We start from the raw sequence: 19,078 nt of genomic DNA, 5'->3' as shown, positions 1-19,078 counted from the left end.
GCACCCAAAAATAAGATACCTAGGAATGAACCTAACCAAAGAGCTGAAAGACCTGTCATCTAAAAACCATAAAACACTCATGAAAGAAATTGATGATGAGCCAAAGAAACAGAAAGACATTCCATGTGCATGTAAGAAGAACAAATATTGTTAAACTACACATTTAATGCAATCCCTATCAAAATACCAAAGCAGTTTTCACAGAAGTAGAATAATCCTAAAATTTGTATGGAACCACAAAAGACTCTGCCTGAATAGCCAAAGCCATCTTGAAAAAGCAAAGCAAAGCTGGAGATATCCTGTCTCTGGACTTCAAGTTATATTATAAAGCTGTAGTAATCAAAACAATGTGGTACTGGTTCAAAAACAGATGTATAGATCAATGTAACAATAGAAAATCTAGAAGCAAACCCACAATTATATGGATAATTGATCTTCAACAAAGCAGGAAAGAATATTTAATGGCAAAAAAGGCAGTCTCTTCAACAAATGGTGTTGGGAAAACTGGACAGTAACATGCAGAAGAATGAAACTAGATGACTCTCTTACACCATATACAAAAATAAATTAAAAATGGATTAAATATCTACATTTGATACTGGAAACCATAAAAATCCTAGAAAATAATATAGGAAATAATTTTCCTAACATTGGCCATAACAAAATCTTTCTAGATCTGTCTCTTGAGGCAAGGTAAACAAAAGCAAAAATAGACTATTGGCACTATATCAAAATAAAAAGCTTCTGCTGCACAGCGAGGGAAACAACCAATATCAAAACAACCAAAAGACAATCTGAATGGAAGAAGATATTTGCAAATATTGTATCTGATAAAGGGTTAGTATCCAAAATTTAGAACTTACAGAACTCAATACCAGAAACCAAATAATCAAATAAAAAATGGGCAGAAGACATGAACCAACATTTCCCCAAAGAAGGCATCCAGCTGGCCAACAGACACATGAAAAGATGCTCAACATCACTCATTATCAGGGAAATGCAAATAAAAAGCACAGTGAGATACCATCTGTCAGAATAGCTAAAATCAAAAACTAAAGAAACAACAGGGTGTTGGCGAGGATGTGGCAAAGGGGAACCCTCATGCATTGTTGGTGCATATGCAAACTGGTGAAGTCACTCTGGAAAGCAGTATGGAGGTTCCTCAGAAAGTTAAAAATAGAACTACTCTAAGATCCAGCAATTACACTACTAGGTATTTACTCAAAAGATACAAATATACAGATTTGAAGGGGTATAGGCACCCCGATGTTTATAGAAGTATTACCAATAATAGCCAAACTATGGAAAGAGCCCAAGTGTCTATCAGTAGATGCATGGATAAAGAGGTGGTATATGTAGGGAATATTATTTAGCCATTAAAAAAGAATGACATTTTTCCATTTGCAACAACATGGATGGATCTAGAGAGAATACTACGTGAAATGCAGTCAGAAGAAGACAAATACCATATGATTTCACTCATATGTGAATTTAAAGGAACAAAACAAAGGAGCAATGGAGGGGGGAAAACCCCTTAACTGTAGAGAACAAAGTGATGGTTACCAGAGGGGAGGTGAGGAGAGGTTGGGTAAAATAGGTGAAGGGCATTGGGAGTGCACTTATATTGATGAGCGCTTTGTAAGGTACGGTATTGTTGAATGGCTATATTATACACCTGAAACTGATGCAGCAGTATATGTTCACTATATGTTAAAATAAAGAGTTCAATTATACAGATGAAGAAAGGAACAACTTTTGGGTAGAAGGTGGCATTGCTCGGGGAGGTATGGGAGAAGAGGCCGAGGCAGGGGCTGTTTGGGCAACAGGGTGTTGGGGGGAGATGTGCTCCAAACCATGAGGATGAGGAGGCAGGGGGGTTTAAGAATGAGGATGTGCAATGTTCAACCTTTGGTCATGGGCATTACTGGGATTCAAACTCCACCTGGGTATATGGAGCAGGAAGTAAAGCCTGAGCATGAACTAGGAAGTGGCCATGCAAACAGGACTCCCTTGCAATTCCTAGAAATCTGTGGGGTGGATAACAGACTTGCCCACAGGATTGGGGAATAGGAAGCAGAGCCCATTTCAATTAAACCTTCAAAGACAGAGTGAACTTGGCTGACATCAGGGTTAAATGAATTTAATAGAGGATTGTGTTAAGACTTGGAGAAGTTATGAAACTAGCTTACGGCAACACACCAAGTTAAGTGGCAGGGCTAGAACTTGACTCTGGTCTCACGGCCCCAGACTTCTTATTCTACTGTTACCCTCTCTGGAACAGAAGAACGGCTCCTTGCAAAGTCAGACCTGAGGCTCTTGGAGACATAGACTTGGGTGTTCTGTGGGTTTTGCTAGCATGTTAGGCTGTGTTTTCACAAACGGAGATAAAAATGGGGATACCAGTGCTTGCTATTTGCCCTGCAGGCACAATGACAAAAAAAAGACATTACGCTGCATTTCTCCTGGGAGAATGATGAGCTTGCCTGTCAACTTTTAGAAGCTCTGTGGAAATGCACTGTTCTTGGTCTCACCCTCCCTCACCTTTCTATCTGGCCTAGCATCACCTGAACTCTCAGACTTTCCATGGTGGGAGCCTCAGAACTGGGTGACTCAGCTTTTATATAGCTCTTGTTTGTTTTAAACCAGAAAATATTTCTTCCTGCTCCATATACCCAGGTACCAGCCAGTGATTATCAGGCACCAGAGCCCTGGAAACGCTACTGTTTAAATGGCTACCAAAATCTTCACAACCCTTGGAAGGGGACCTTCGGCCCAAGTCAGTGATGGGTTGTGGGGCTTTGGATAAATCTTGTAAAAAATTGTTTTTATGTTTATTTTTGAGACAGAGAGAGCTCAAGCAGGGGAGGGGCAGACAGAGAGGGAGACACAGAATTGGAAGCAGGCTCCAGGCTCTGAGCTATCAGCCCAGAGCCGGATATAGGGCTCAAACTCACGAGCCTTCGAGCCAGCAATGAGATCATGAGCCGAAGTCGGCCACTTAACCAACTGAGCCACCCAGGTGCCTTTAAATCTTTTTTTTTTTTTTCTTGCCTGGACCTCAGCTTCCTGCCATGCAAAATGAGGGGAAATAGACCCTGGTCAGATCAGTGGTTTTCAAAGTGGTGTCCGTAAATTTGGCAGGAGAAGCCAATAAGATATCCCCAAAGTGATTAAAAGACAAATGCTATCAGGTTGTTGTCTTGGAGTGGAGGACACCAAATCTCTGGCTTTGGGCTGGAATTAGACCATTGTGTGTTAGCTCTGTATATGGTCTGCTGATCAGAAGTTGATTGGAGTAGTTATATTCATGGAAAAACATACAAGTAAACTAACAAATTATTAATTATTAAATACAGTTTGGGAAACAAAAGCTTCCAAAATAGCAGGTCTATGGAGGAAAGACCTAGGAAATATCAAAAGGTGTTCGGAGATCACTTAGATGATAAAATCGCTAAGATATAAGCCAGATAAAGTATACTCCCTAGAGTGACAAGTGAAATACTGAGAAACTCAGGGGACATTGTACGCCTGGTCAATATAATAAACGGGCAGAATATTGAAGGAATATTAAAGACCTAACACTTACTATGTGGAGACAACCAAAGAGATCCTGGGCCTCAATGACCCCAAACCTGATTACAGGCCGGTGGGGTGATATACGGTGGCCATCTCCTGCTGGATTCTTCCATAGCTGACCACAGAGCTCAGGAGTGACATGCTGCCTGGACACTGGCTTTTCCGTTCCTTCTGCTTCCTGGTCAGCTCCTTCCTGCCACTTGAGGGTCTTGGTTGAGATGGTTCCAGTTAAAGATGATTCCATCCTGTTTGATGCCAAAGGGAGTCTGGCAGGTAGATATTACTTCACTACAGTGTCTGCTCCATGGGGAGTGGCTTTTATTTTTTTTGGTGCCTTTTTGTCTTTTGCTATGTCTGGTCTGTGCCTAGTTCAGGGTAGTTTCTCAATCCATGCATGTTGATGACTGAATGCAACCCAGAAAATATGCACCTTAACTTTTAAAAGACCTCCTCTGGGTCAGCAAGAGTCCTGTGGAGGCGGGTCATCTGCCTTCTCCTTGGCTCTCCCCATCCTGTTCTCTCATGTTTCCTGATGGACTCTAATTCAGGCATGGATTTCTCTAGAATAAGCCACTTTCCAGTTCAACACTGGTGATTCTGGACGTTCCCATGATTTCAGTCTCACAACCTGCACTGATCCCTACAACTCTGAGTCTCAATTCCTGTTTTCAGTTGTATTGCCTGCAGTAGTTTTCTATGGCTAATGTAACAAACTACCACAGATGTAGTGGCTTAACCCAACACAAATGTATTATCTGGAGGTCAGAAATCTGCAATGAGTATTAAAGGATTAAAATAAAAGTATCACTAGAGCTGTCTGTCTTCCTTTCTGGAGTCTGTAGGGGCCAAACTATTCCTCATCTCCCCAGGTTTTTAGAGGCGGCCAGCATTCCTTGACCTGTGGCTCTATCACTCCACTTTCTGCTTCCATCATCCCATGGTCTGCTTCCATCACCACTGACTTTGATCTTCTTGCACCCCTCTGACTAGGAACCTAATATGGGGCCCAGCTGGATAACTCAGGACAATTTACATACCTCAACATCCTTAAATTTACCACATCTGCAAAGTCCCTTGTATGAGATAACATTCATAGATTTAGAGACCAGGATGTGGACATCTTTTGGCGGGGGCATGATTCTGTCTACTGCACAGTTCCAACCCATGGCTGGCACAGAGAATTTCCTGAGTTGTCTAAACAATGTGGCACGTGTGGCATGACCATGACGAGGGCTTCTTTTTGGGTCTGCTCCCCATGAGCTCTGGTCTATCTGTAGAGCCCACAAAGATGGAAGAGATCTTGGGTCAATGCTGTTGGGTGTGACTGGAAAGATTCTTTCTGATGTGCCCACTGGAAACCACACTGTCATTTGCTGGATGTTGTGGTTCTAGGATATTGCTCCACTAATCTGATCATAGGCCTTGGAGTCTCAAAGAGCTAAAAAAGAAAATCTCTAAGGTTGAATATGTAGTTGCCTTCAGAGTCTTTATCTTTAGCTCCCACTGCTTGTAATTATCTTTGAACTGAAGCCACTGTGGAGAAGGGAAAATATCTGTGGTTGGGGATAGCTGACTGAATGATGCAGTATAGGATTCTGAGCAGAGGCAGGCAGATTTGGCCAGCAGTGCAAGAAAATAAGTCACTAGAGATGTTTCCTCCTCTCCTCAACCTTATTTTGCTGCAACGTATAGGTAGTCCTGCCACAACCCTCCACACAAGCCCTTATGGTTGGCCCGTGGTCAAACCAGAGGATGTGGCATTCACTGGTCCTCTGATGATGCTCAGGACCTATGACAGACCCATCTGTGTTGCTGGGCTGGCCAGGAAGCTGTAGCTGTCCTGGCATGGGCATGCTGGCAGACAAATGCTGATGCCGCTTCAAAGAACCGCCCTTCCAGGTGCTGAGGGCAGCTTTTCTGCTGCTCACGCTGTGTCATTGTTTATTTTCGCAAGGCACCCAGCTGTTGTGGTGATGATATTTATATCAATAAGTGTTCTATTCATCTGTCGATTTTAGGGGATGCTTGCCAGCTGCATATGGCAGCCAACCTCATGGCCCTTCTAAGCCTGATGTTTTTGCAGTTAGAGAATCAATTCTTAAAGGCTGTATCAACATCTGGGGCTGAGAAATCTTCATTCACCTGAGACACACCCTGGAAGGGGCAGTTATAGTCAATGACCTAGACCCCTGCTTCTCTACATGTCCCAAAGTGAGATTCTTTCACACTCGTCCTCCATGCCCAAGCTCTGGTTTTGCAAAAAGGGCTTCTGGAAAAGGGGGAACAGCAAACAGGCTTTCACAGGCTCTACTTCATTCATGGACTCAGTGAGCAGAGTTCACCATTTTAATTTCTCAGGCAAAGGAATAGGGTGGTGATGCCTTCTGAGTCTGGAACTCCACAGAAGTCTTTGTTTTATGGGAATCCATTTAATTTCATGGTTATCTTGGATTCCAGCCACATCTACTGATTGAGCCCCTTGGGGACTCACACACCATATTCAGTCTGTCAGGATATTTTGTTGGGTCTCCCTTCAGGAGATATCCAGAATCCACTCCACGGCTACCACTTAGGTTCAAGCTGCCATCACATCCCTTAGCAAATACACTCTCCTTCCCAGACCATTAGTGTGTTCTCAACACAGTAGCTAGAGGGATGTTTTGTTTGTTTTGTTTTTGTTTTTGTTTTTTTTTTAAAGGTCAAAGTATGTCACTCCTCTCCTCAAAACCTGTCAGTGGCTCCCTTCTTCTCTCAGAGTAAAACTCGAGTTCTTCCTAGGACCCCTAAGGGCCTCCATGACCTGGCCCTGCCGTGTGTCTGTGTCACCTGCTGCTGCTGTCTCCATGTTCACTCTGTTCCAGTCACAATGGCCTCTGTGCTGTTCCTCAAATGTGCCAGGCATGTGCGCACCATAAGGTGTTGGTGTGGGTTGTCCTTTCTCCCTGCAATGCTCTTCCCAGAGATGGTCACACGGCTCATTTTCTCCACCTCCTTCAAAAATATGCTTATATGTGACCTTCTCAATACAGCTTGCCTTGATCACTCTATCAATAGAGTGCCCCACACCTGCCTTCCAGTCTTCCTCTTAATTTTTTCCAAACACTCGTCACCTTCTAACATATAATCGAGTACATTATAGGGACTTGGTTACATATTGTCTCTTTATGTATGCACCAGAGATGGGAATTTGTTGTTTTGCTTTCTGTGTCTTGTTCACGATGCATTCTAAGCACCTAGAACAGCTTCTGGAAGACAGCAGATACTCCACAAATATAGGTGAATGATGAGCAAATCTCTCGTGAACGTATTATGTGCACATCCCACCAGGCGCTCAATTTCATCCTGATGATCTGCTCCTCTCCCCGCCTCCCCCTGTCTTCCCTCATCTTGGTCGGTGTGACCCCAGACGTCTAACTGCCTAGACTTGAGCTCCTGCCACCATCCACAACGTCTCCTTCTCATTCACCTCCCACATCCAACTGCTCCCCAAACCTGTAGATTTCCATCTGGGAACCAACTTTCACATCCAAGCCCGCCTCCTGATCACTACCTTTCTTTTCTGTACATCTGCAGAATCCGCCTCCCAGTCTCCTGGCTTCCAGGTTTCCCTCTAACTTTTTCTCCTCACTGGTCCTCAGACTCAACTTTCTAACAGGAACCAGCCACACCATGGCTTAAAATCTGCAGAATCCCTCCTCCCTGGATAGCAAATATTGTCTAACGGTGCTCCTTGGAAACCCAAGGCTTCACAAAGGCACCCAGAGTCCTGACTCTCCAAGAGACACTGGGAGGACCAGAAGACCAGTCTGGGTGGAGCTCAACTCCCACCCCAGGTGGTTTCACCACGAACATCTCTTGATCACACATGCTTGAGCAATACAGCGCTTACACAAAAGCTTTTATTCGAAGAGAGGGTTCTGTTGCTTACAAAGTAAGGGTCTGACACTATGCTGCAGGCCAAGGCTGAGATCTGAAGCCCACATGGGCAGCCCTCTGCAAGCAGGATGCTGCTACATTTTGCAGCCTGACCACCCTCTTCTGCTCCCGATAGACCCGATAGACCCTGAGCCCCAGCTCCACTGCAACCCCAGCTGCTCTGAAGAGAAGCCACACACATTCACACTGCCTTGCCTTTGCCCCACTGTTCCCTCTGCTCCGAGTGCCTTTTCCCAGCTCACTCAGCCCCACACACCCAAACTTCTGCTGCCTTCTTCAAGGCCAAAGTCACCTTCTTTTTGAAGTCTTCCCTCACCCTCTGGGCAGAATTAATTGCTCCCTGCTCCCGGCCAGCACAGCACTTTGCGTCTGACCTCTATTATAGCGCTGCCACATGAGGTTGGGACAATTTGCTCATCCGTCTCTGTAGCAAGACTGTGAGCTCCTGCAGGGCTGAGACCACAGCTCAGATCCATTTTATTTTATTCCCACACAAGGCCAGCACGCACACAGGAGTGCACTGAGTTTCTCTGAGTTTCTTTCAAGACAGTGAAAGGATCACTTTTCAAAAACCTGAAAGGACATCCTCACTTTTCCCACCCAGGAACGGCTCCCCTGCTATGGGGACCTGGGCTCCAGAAGCTGTCCCATGACAGGTGCTTTAGCACTCTTGGAGCCATCAGACCCCGGGGGGCTAAAGCATGAAGCCTGCCTGGACACCGGGGTCACCTGGGATGAAGCCGGGATCGTCGGGGTGGCTAGTGGGCAGAGGGTCTACAGTTCAAGCTCCAGGCTCTGTCAGTGCTGAGTGCATCTCCCAGGGGGCAGGCTGGGTGGGTGGGTGGGGCAAGGCATCAGAATATTCTGCAGGGCTGGAGACGCTCAGCGGTGGGGAGGCTCTGTGAGCCTCTCAGCTCAGTGTGCTCGGTGTGATTTGGAGCAAGGCCCTAATCAGTGTGGTGGATGGAGCAGAATCTGGCTCTGGATGGGGAGGGAGGGCTGGACAAAGCCTACAAGCAGGGGGAAGTCACTGTTGGGAATGAGAGGGCTCAGGGGTGGCAGGGCCTGGGAAGAGACCTCCAGCCTCCACTGGCAGCAGGATGGGCCGGATCGGTGCTCGAAGCCAGACAGTGGCCATCAGCAGGCAGCTCGTCGGGCAGAGGAAACACCATGCTGGCTCTCAGGCTCTCCCTCCAGCTCTTGGGCATGGCTTCCCGAATGCACCTGAGCACCTCGGGCAGTGGCTGGGCCCCTCCTACCTGGGCAGTGTCCATCTCATTCAGCATCACCACGGAGGAGCAGTTATAATCGAACACCAGCCTCCAGAAGTCTGCCACGGTGTTGGGTAGAGGGTGTTGGGTGACCACGAAGGCGGCGGGCTGCTTGTGGCTCTGACAAAGGAACGACATAGGCTTCGTAAAATACACATCCATCAGTGATGTTCTGATGGTGATGAGGCTTGGACGGCTGCCAGAGGCCCCCGAACCTGCCAAACAGATTGCACAAAACACCTACCTGTTCTGTTATCTCTGGGTGCCCAGGTGACAAAGGGGGCCTTCTCATAATGAACTCATTCTCCTCTAAACTAAGACATTTCATTAGGAAAGTGTCACTCGGCTGGGGATTATTCAAATAAATTATTTATGTTTTGGAGCTCAGCAAATAATCATCATTACAATATGAAATGAAAGATTCTGGCTGCAGATTTGCTGCTCTGCTGGCCAAAGCACCTCTTGGGACATTAGGGATATCTGTGGTCCTGTGCCCACAATGCTGGAGGAGGGGCTGGCTCAGCCCAAGGCGGAGAGCCTCCTGAAGGGGCTTCTATTGCAGGAGGCTCACTCCTGCCCCAAGGCCTGGCAGAAGATGGACACTGTGTGCTGTGAGACAATGGGCAGTGGAAGGTGCTCAGGTTTTAGGGTCAGGAAGGCCAGGGGTTCAAATCCACCATTCTTACTTGTAGGTTATTAGTCATGTATCAATCTGTCCATCTGCTCCTTCCTTCCTTCCTTCCTTCCTTCCTTCCTTCCTTCCTTCCATCCATCCATCCATTCATCCAGGCATCATTTGTAGAGTGCCTTTTTTTTCTTTTTGGTGGTAAGCCCTGGCCAGTTATTAGATCTTTCCAAAGTTAGGTTCTTCATCGGGAAGAGGGGAATCACAACTCCAAAGGGATACTGTCATATGGATTGAATGAGATTTGCACTTGAAAAGACCAGCACCCAAGAACAGACTGCGAGCCCACTGGCAGGGCAGAAACACAACTTGGTTCTTCATCCTTGGCCCTAATGCTGTGGCTGGCACATGAGACGCCCAGTACAGGTCCAGCAAACAAATGTATGCACTCAGTCCCATGTTACAGATGGGGAAACAGGCCCCCAGAAATTAGCTTGTGATAGTCTGGGCTACATTGGAAGCTCTGACTGGGCCTCATTTATTACAGTATCTCGTGGGGGGTTTGGAAAGATTGAAGAGCTTCTCCTTTAGTGGTCTGTGAAACTGGAGATTACCCATAGCCTATGTTCTTAATAAGCTTTCTTGAGAGACAGGCCTTGTGACAGACACAGCTGTTTTCAGTAGAGTGTCCAATCAGCAGGAAATGGTGGGGGGATAGAGGGGCTTGCCTGTCCAAACCAGGGGAACACCCAGGCAAAAGACCCTGCCAACCATATTACATAAAGCACCTGTCCGTTCTGTTATCTCTTGATGCCCTGGGCAAAAAAATGCCTAGCAACTGTGGATGTCACATAGGCACGAGGGTCCTGTCTTCCAAGGACCTTCTCCTGGTCAGTGGAATGGTCAAAGGGGGGAGTCTGGGAGGGCAGAATATGTAATTTCCCCAAAAGCGAAACTCTAGTTGCAGAGAGCAGGTCTTTGAGCCATTTCTAGACACAGAAAAGATCCTACGTTTTAAAAGTCAAAAGACAAGATCCAGACCCTGGACTCCACCCTTCTGAGCTAGTTGACCTGGAGATAGTCATGCAAATACTCTGAGCCTCAGTATTTCATCTGGAAAATGGGGACAATAACACCCAAACACAGAATGAGTCAGGGTAAGTCCAGGGCCCGACATGGTACCTGCCCAACACTCGGTGAATGTTAGTTCTCTTTCCTTTTTCCCTGTCTCTGTGATAAATGCTCTATTAGGCCAGCATGCCTGACAAAGCCTTATCTGAAAATATGTTCAAGATCCGCGCTCCTGCTGGGTTTCAGGGATCAGCCGGCAATCCATTTCATGGATAACATCATCCTTTACCAGGGGAAACATTAAAAATTAACCCAGAGGACTTCATATTTTTCTGCTAGGAGCAAAGCTGCTATGGTTACCAGATAATGCACAGACTGAACTGGAATACAGATAAGGACTTTTTTTTTTTTTTAAAGAAAGGCAAAGGCCCAGTGATGGCTCACAGGAGAAATGCCCTGTGGACAAAGAGAACATAATCAGCATCAGAGCTTGGCAGAAGACATTTGGCTCCAGGCAGCATCTAACCTACTAAGTAGAGGCCAGAAGCATGTTTGATCCTTGCATAGATGAGGAAGCCAGGGGGGAGGGAGTTGGGACAAATGGGAGAAAAGCAATGGGGAACCTGGAAGTGTGAGTATACCCGCAGGCCCCTTCTCTTGCCATGTGCGTGCACACACATGCATGCACACATACACATACGTGCACACATTGACCTTAGAGAGCTCTAAGGTAAAGGCCAGAGGTACTCCCTCCATCTCTAGCTATTTGATCTGACCAGGACAATGCTCCCTGCATCTGGACCCATAGCCAGGGTCTTCATGGAGGACTTGGGCACCCTGTGGGCCAAGGCCAGGACAGGCCCTGACAGAGCTGATAAGCATTGACCTCCCATCACCTGCCTCCAACACTGACAGCCCTTGGGGAGAGTTTCAGGAGGGTCAGAGGTCAGAAGAGGAGTTGGCTTTGACCCGAGGACAGAGCACCCCACATTCTTGCCTGTTCCGGGTGAGATGGGAAGTCCACGTGGGCTGGATGGATGTAACCATGGACATGGGTTGTGGAGGGTGGAATCTGAAGGGCTTATCCCCAATCAGGCAATGGTATTCTTGGTCCTGAGCCTCGGGATGTCTGTGTCCTAGTGGATTGCACAAACTGTGGGGAGGCCCAAGGAATGAATTCCAGGGTCTGAGTCCTGGCTTCTGGCTCTGCCAGTAGCTTTTGGGTGACCTTGAGCAAATCTCTTCCTCTTTCTGGCCTCACTGTCCTTTGCTTAAAAGTACAAGGATGAGACCAGATAATCCATGGCTCATTCCTTCTGCAAATATCTCTACATCCAGGAGGTGGAGGAATGATCAGTGGAAGTAGCTGAAGGACCCAGGAGGAAAGCATATGAGTCAGGAACATTGACATGACCTTCTAATTAGGGTCATGACTCCTAAACCAGGTCAGGGTAGGAGTGCCCTTCTTAGATTTGCTGCCGAGAAAGCAGAAGAAAGTGCCTCTGATAGAACAGTCAGAAACATGGCCCATGCCCTTTGCTAAACCCATCACTTGTCCAGTTACTGAGCACCTACCATCTGCCAGCCTCATTCTTGCCTCTGCACATGAGTTCCGGGAGCCTGCCTGGGAGTTCCCCAAGGGCAGAACCTATGTCTGCACCATCCTGCATTCCCAAAGATCAGGCCAGGGCCTGGCATAGAGAATGTTTCCTGAACTAAACTTAAGGCTGAGAGTTAGCTCTATGGGCAGCAGGAGGGTGTACTGGGAAGGCTTGTGCTGTGCCGTCATGGACCGATTTTATGCTTTTGGTCTATTCTTGCCAGGATTATGGGAGCAAAGAGCCAAGCACATGGCTTGTATATAGGTTTGGACCAGAGCCTTCAGGGGGAGCAAAGGTCCTTGTGGCCAGGAAGAGCAGAAGCAAAGAGAGGCTGGTTGGGGGTGGTGGTGTGGGGTGTCAGTGCCCTGGGCTCCAGCCATCTCCACCTTGAAGAAATTTCCCAGTGAGTGCCAGCCAGGGCTCAGCTTACGTCCATCAGTGCGGCATTGACGTAGTTGCTGGGTTCCCCATCCACTGAGATAAGGAAGGGCAGGCAGCGGTCCAGAGGCAGGACATCCATGCTCCGGTTCTTATCGTGGTTCCGGGGCAGGAGCCCGATGCTGCAGTCCTCAGGCCGGACGCGGGGAGTCACGATGTTGAGGGTCTGTAAGGCGCAAAGACAGATAGGTAGGCATTACTCAGGTGGTAGCCCCAAACAGAGGAGGTAGCAAGGTTCAAAGCCAGCCTACCCCACCCTATCTCCATCCTGAAAGTTTGGCCCTCTAGTCCCTCCCCAGGACTTGTTCCTCTCCTGTGTGATGTTCTGCCATCTCCTGTTAGCTGCTCCATGCAGGCTGAGAGCCCCTACCAGGGCTGTGAGACACCCCCATGATGCCAAGTATGCACAGACTGCATGCCCACACACAGAACAGACACAGGCTGCCAACACCTGCCAACCATTTGAGCTAAGCTGCTCAGCTCTGTGAAGGGTGGGCGAGCCAGGAGGTCAGGGGGTGGGGGTGGGGGTGGGGAATCCCCCATGCATCCCTTGAAGTGCCAAGGAAGGAGGGAAAGGATTTCACCAATGCTCCTCTTAGAGAAAGCTGTTTTCAGAATGGAAGGGTGTCTGGATGAGCTTCCCAGGATAGGTGAGAGACCCCCAGGAATCAAGCTCTAGGAGTCTGGAAAATTTCAGGGTTGTGTCGTGCAGAGTGAGTCTTGCAAGTGTGGGGCCACAGCTGAATTGCCCAGCCAGGAGAACAGATGTTCTGTGTGCCCACGAGGGGGCTGTGGCCTCTGTCTTTCCCCTAGTCAGTACTTGGTCTCCCCTCCCAATCAGTAAAGCTTCTGCTTGAGGGAGCACGGGGGCACTGGCCTGGCTGGGGTATCTACCCATGGAACCAGGGGCTGGGTACTTGCCCCTCAATTCCTGGAGCTTCCTTGCTTCCCACTACCTGGTTCTCAGCACCTGTTGCCTAGGTAAGACCCTGGCACTGACCTCAGGACAAAGGGCTGGCCTCTTGGCCTACCCAGTGACTCACATCAAGGCCTCCACACCAAGGTGGCCACCATTATGGCTACCTGGGTTACAAGGTACAGATGTGCTATGTCTGAGCTGAGCTCTGGGATGGTGCTTCCCAAAGTTCAATATGCAGATAAGTCACCCAGAGATCTTGTTAAACTCTACGTTCTTGTTCAGTAGCTGTGGGTGGGACCCAAGATTCCACATTCCTGATGAACTACCGGGTGAAGCTGATGGTGCTGGTCTCCAGACCCAACTCTGAGTAGTGAGGATCTAAGACAGACACACTCCAATTGCACAGAAATGGTAAGAAAAACCCGAGTCCCTCCAGGGACGGCAGAGCATGAAACTCACACCTGTGTTTATAAACCTGTCTCCACCCACAACTAGGATTGGACTAGAACAAAGTTAGTTCAAAAACATATGCAGAGTTAAAACAAGCGTTAGCAGTCACCAAGTGACTGGTTAACAGTTGCTCGTGGCTGCGCATTGTATGTGCAAGAATTCATTCTGCAGCTGTCTGGAGCTGTAGACAGTGGAAACACCAGACTCATCAGTTCTCATGAGGAAAACCCCATGAACGTGCTCAGTGCTGCTGAAGTTGGCTGGGTCCCCGAGCCTGGGATTTGCTCATACCTGAAATTCGTCTTTGATTTGGCTGGAGTTGGTCTGGGGGTCCAGCCTGCTGATGTTGTAGTAGAGAGAGCGGAACTCACACACGGGGATGGCGGTATTGCCGCAGAGGCATGCTTCCAGGATGGCATCGTGCACAAACACGTACTGCTCCTGCCCAGCCAAGAAGAGAAGAGACAGGGTGCCGGGTGAGGACAGTGGCCTGGGAATTTGTGGTCCAAACTGAATCCCACGGCTGTGAAGTAGGGGCAGGATTCAGACTGCAGAATCACTGCTTCCTATCTGAAAACCCGAAGGACCAACTCTCCATGTTTCTCAGTGACCACCTGAGCAATGGTGAGTTTTGTCCCCAGCGTAAGACTGAGCTGTGTAGACACTGAGGAAAGTAAGAAACTTCTGAATGTGCTGCAGTAGGGCTCTTGGTACCTGCCTGTGTCCCCTCAGCTTTCACCTTTACTTTGAAGCCTACGTACTGCGAGCACGTGAGATTCATGCCGAGGGATTTCCTCTAGTCCCAGGAGCACACCTGGGCTGGGTGCAGGGCGAGCCAGCATGGCTGAAGAGCCAATGCTCTGGAAAGGAGCCCTCAAGCAGTGCCAGCTGGAGAGCTGGGACATAAATACCTAAGATTCCTTCTCTCTCAGGTAGGAGATTTGGAAGGGAACATTTCCTACGGCCTCAGAGCTCCCAGTAGGCTTGGCCTCCAGTTGTTCACAGGGTTAATTAAACACCTTTACAAAAGACCTTAACACTTTCATAAAGCTTGGTGTCCTTTCCTTCTCTTTGCTTTCCAACTGGTGAGCCTTGGGATCACCGCTCAAATAAATCACTTGCCCTCAACTCCCTGTCTCAGGGTCTGCTCCTGTGCCCTGTGCCCCTCGGCCACCTCTGTTCTTTGCACCTGCTGTTCTCTTCTCCCTGAACCCCATTCCCCCTTTTCTATGGCCCCTATGCTTCATCCCCTCTGGACAGTCTTCTGCACACCCACCAGATGGAAGCTGTTGCTGTTGTTGCTCCCAGGCCCTTAACAAACATTGAGCGTTCTCTTGCAGAACTTGGCCCTACATAAAACACTTATCCCGATGCATCACGATGATCTATTTGAATGTCTGTCTCCCCCACCAGACAGCAGGGGCCATGTGCCTGATGCCAGCCAGCAAGGCTGTCTTCCGCAAGCATAAACCTGGGAACAGATAAAGCAGCCTCTTGGCTTTACTGCAGCCTCACCAAGAAGTCCAGACACTAGCCTGTGGGAGTTAGCTCAGACCCCACAGCAGGGGCCTATGTTTTTAAGTGCCGGATTCTCTGCAGGGCCGGCAGTGACTGGCCATGCCCAAAGCCAAACCTTCCCTTTGCAAGATTGGTGATGGACATAGCTTCTTATCTGCCTTAGCTGACTGCCCGGGCACCCACAGCCTTCCCTAGAATCAGATGATGGGCTTTTATAATAACCAGCCATGGCTCTGAGGAGTACGGTAGGCAGAAAAGACTGCCTAACAAGAGAGCATGGTTCAGGGGAAAGTGCTTGAGCCTTGGAGTCACATGGACCCAGCTTCTCAGTTTCTTTCTTTATGAAATGGGGATACCAGTAGGAGCTGCCCAGCAGGCTTGTTGTGAGTAGGAACAATACCCTGAATACAAAGGGCCCATCATGATGCTTGGCACATGGTAGATAGATGCTCAACACTAAAGATGGACTCCTCTCATTTCCCACGGGGCTTGGGCTCTTGACCTGAACAGAGGGGGGCTTGAAGGTCTGCTTTCCCCCCGAAGGCAAGGACTATATGTTATCTCTTTTGGAATCCCTGGAACCCAGCCCAATTAGTCAATAATTTTGTTGGTTAAGCCATTCTTGCGGGGACTGAAGCAATGCTTGGGACACAGCAGGCATTCCGCAAATGCCAATCCTTCCCTCTCTCTCTTCTTCCCCCAATGCAAGTAAACCATTCGAAGAATCCTTAGAAGTTCCCATTAAGCCCCTGCTCAGACGCCCTCAGCACTGGGGAACTCCTTACCTTTCCTCATTGGTGGGTGTCATTGCACCGAGGGGCCTCAGGGTGGGCAGTGGTGTCCTGGCTTCTACTGTGGTCTCCTCGCAGTCAGCCATGTATCCCCTTCCTCCATTTCTCCCGCCCCCGGGTCTCTTTCTCTAGGATGCCTTCACCCATGGGTGAGTGTTCTACCCTGCTTCTCCTTGGCCAGGGCTGCAGCTGGCTGGCCAGCTCAGTGCCCCAGGACTCACCTCTGTCTGCACCAGGTTGACCCTCTGGGCCCGGAGCTCACGCACACAGTTGAAGATGTCCACTACCCCTTCGTTCTCGGCCATGTCGAGCATGGTGTCGATAGCGATGAAGCAGCCGGTCCTCCCAGCCCCAGCGCTGGCAGAGAGGACAGTGTCTGTGTTAGGGACTTTGGGACAGGACCAGCCCTGGGGAGGCCCCCCACCCCCATTCAGCCCTGTCCCGAGGCATGCTGTAGAGGTCAGACATAAAAGCCTGAATCCCAGCACTGCGGGGAGACTCAGAGCAAGCAAGTGAACTTAGAGTCTCAGCTCTCTTCTGTAAAATGGGAGAGCAATGCTTGCCTTTGGGGCTGTTTTATCAAAACCTGCTTATATTTGTTGTACTCATTAGCAAGCACTTATTTCATGCTTACAAAGTGCCAGAAATTGTTCGAAGTGTGTTACAAATGTTACCTATTAACTCCCTTGTGAGGTTGTTTTCTTACCCCATTTACAGGTGAGAAAAGCAAGGCGTGGAGGGCTGACCTTACTCAAGGTCTCACAGCTGGCGTGCAGTGGAGGTGGGACTTTTTATCCCAGCAATCTGGCTCCAGGGCCTGTGTTCTTATACGTTCTTAGTAACAGCACAAAATGCACGCTTCAACAACACGTATGTCTGTCGTTGCCTCATCTGGTGGGTGCAGCCAATCCGTCTGTATCATGCAAGGCATGGTGCCTGGCACACCGGAGATGCCAATAAACGTGACTTCCCTACCCCCCCCCCCCCGCCCCCCTTCTGTTCCACTTTTTCCCTTCGTCAGCAAACAGGTTGACAGATGGCAGCAAGGACGGAGAGACGAGGGAGCAGAGGAAAGGGGAGAGGGCAGAAACCAGATCCTCTGAGCTGGCTCAAAGGCAGAGAGTGAGTCCCAAGTCCCATGTCACAAGCCCGGGGCTTGGCTCTGCTTGCACCTGTTTGCCAGAAACATGATCCAGGAGCATCCTTAAACTGGAGCAGGTGATGGCTCCAAGACCCTGGTCTGGTATATAAGCTCTGATTCTGATTCATACTCCATTCTGATCACTGGTGTTTCCTTCGGGAAAATCTCAGACCAAGTACAAAATAGCAGAAGAACTCAGCACGACCCCATGGACCACGGCATGGGTCCCAGACCAGCACTGGTTCTGGTCAGGGCACTAAATCAGAGACAAACAGAACATTGACCTTGAATGCATGCAGTTTAGGGAGTGAAGGCCAGACCACCAAGGAGGCCCATGTTGGCTGCGTTTTCACATCTTGCTTCCCCTGGGGAAACCAGGGCTGTGGCAGGAAGGAGAGCAATGCTGGCTGACCGTAAGTCCAGGCAGGACAGGCCCGAGGGGACTGCCACCCACAATGATCTGGAAAACAAACCCCTGGGAAGCACTCTTTGTTCTTAGTAAAATTGCATGGTTTAAACTGAGTTAAGTTTGACTTGTATTTGTACCCTTACACCTCTGGTCCAGATCCCTCGGAAGGGTCTCGGTGGGCTGGCCACCAGGGGCTAGGAGGCAGCACGAAGAGGCACTCATCCGTGTTTTCCTGACATCTCCTCCTCAGCCTGCTTTAGGGGACACAACCAGGATCCACCTTGGATCCCCCACCAGTGAGCAAGCTGCCTGGTGCCCGCGAGCCTCACATGTACAACGTGCCTCCTTGCAGTGTTCTCCTGAGCACCTGAGCTGTATTTATTTCTGCCTCACATAGCAACTGAGCTCATGATGTTTGGGGCCAGACCCCTGGAATCAAATCCTGGCTCAACTACTTACGAGCCATGTGACGTTGGGTAAATGACTTAACCTCTCTGGGCTTCCATAACCTCAACCATAACACGAGGCTGATAATAATAAATAAGCCCACCATGTAGCATTAATTAATAGCACAGTACGTGTGAGTTGCATGACATTATGCTGAAAAAGCACAATGCACGGAAACTGCTTAGCCCTATGCCTGGGTACCTAGCAATTTCCCAGTAAATGGTTGCTTGCTACTTACATTCAACAAATATTTATGGAGCACCTTGTATGCACTAGGTGCTGGGATTGGGAGTGGGGCCGATATTAGAAGCAGAGAATGGTGGTATTTTATATGTGCTTATTACATGGCAGGACTACTCTTAGGCACCTCATTATGTTACCCAACACATTTAATCTTCAGAATAGACCCAGGAGTGGGGACCACTGTGCCTGGCGCATAAGGCTGACTTATTATGGGGGTAAGACATAGAGCCATCATGTAAGGAGAGCCTGATGAATGTTTGCCATTGTTTCCCTTCCTCCCTATCCCTGCTCTGGCTGCTCTCTGGGGCACAGGACTGGGCGGGGAGCGAACATTCTCCTGTCCTTGAACTGTCATGTGGTATAAAGCAGACCATGTATGTAAAATGCTTGGAGAGCCCAGAGGTGATGATGAGTATTCTCTCCTAACCCTCAGCGACCTCATCTGTGAAATGGGCTGTCTAATTCACACCTGCTTGTGGTGGGGGAGGGTAAATGGATGCTGAGTGAGAAGGGGCTGGCTCCCTGATGCTTGCAGTTTGTGGAGACCCTCCTTGGCTTGACTCAGCACCTTGACTGAGGTGGACACCACCAGGGCAAGGGTAAGATAACTTAACATGCAGCTAAGAACACGCAGTGTCTGAA

At 48.8% G+C, this 19,078-nt stretch overlaps 1 protein-coding gene across 3 annotated transcripts in view; it reads right to left on the bottom strand.

The window, feature by feature from the left end:
• Positions 1 to 19,078, bottom strand: part of PTPRT (protein tyrosine phosphatase receptor type T) — a 796,626-nt gene that overhangs the window by 23,193 nt on the left and 754,355 nt on the right. For all 3 annotated transcript variants that reach the window (XM_042980385.1, XM_042980383.1, XM_042980384.1), the window contains 4 exons: positions 16,418 to 16,553; positions 14,179 to 14,328; positions 12,511 to 12,684; positions 8,772 to 8,903 (listed from right to left, as the gene is read on the bottom strand). In XM_042980385.1, the coding sequence (XP_042836319.1) occupies positions 8,772 to 8,903; positions 12,511 to 12,684; positions 14,179 to 14,328; positions 16,418 to 16,553 (592 nt within the window). The remainder of the gene's footprint in view (positions 1 to 8,771; positions 8,904 to 12,510; positions 12,685 to 14,178; positions 14,329 to 16,417; positions 16,554 to 19,078) is intronic.

This window comes from Panthera tigris, chromosome A3 (assembly GCF_018350195.1).
Source record: "Panthera tigris isolate Pti1 chromosome A3, P.tigris_Pti1_mat1.1, whole genome shotgun sequence".
NCBI lineage: Eukaryota > Metazoa > Chordata > Mammalia > Carnivora > Felidae > Panthera > Panthera tigris.
Note: the sequence above shows the minus strand (reverse complement) of the source record. Positions and strands in the feature narration are given on the sequence as shown.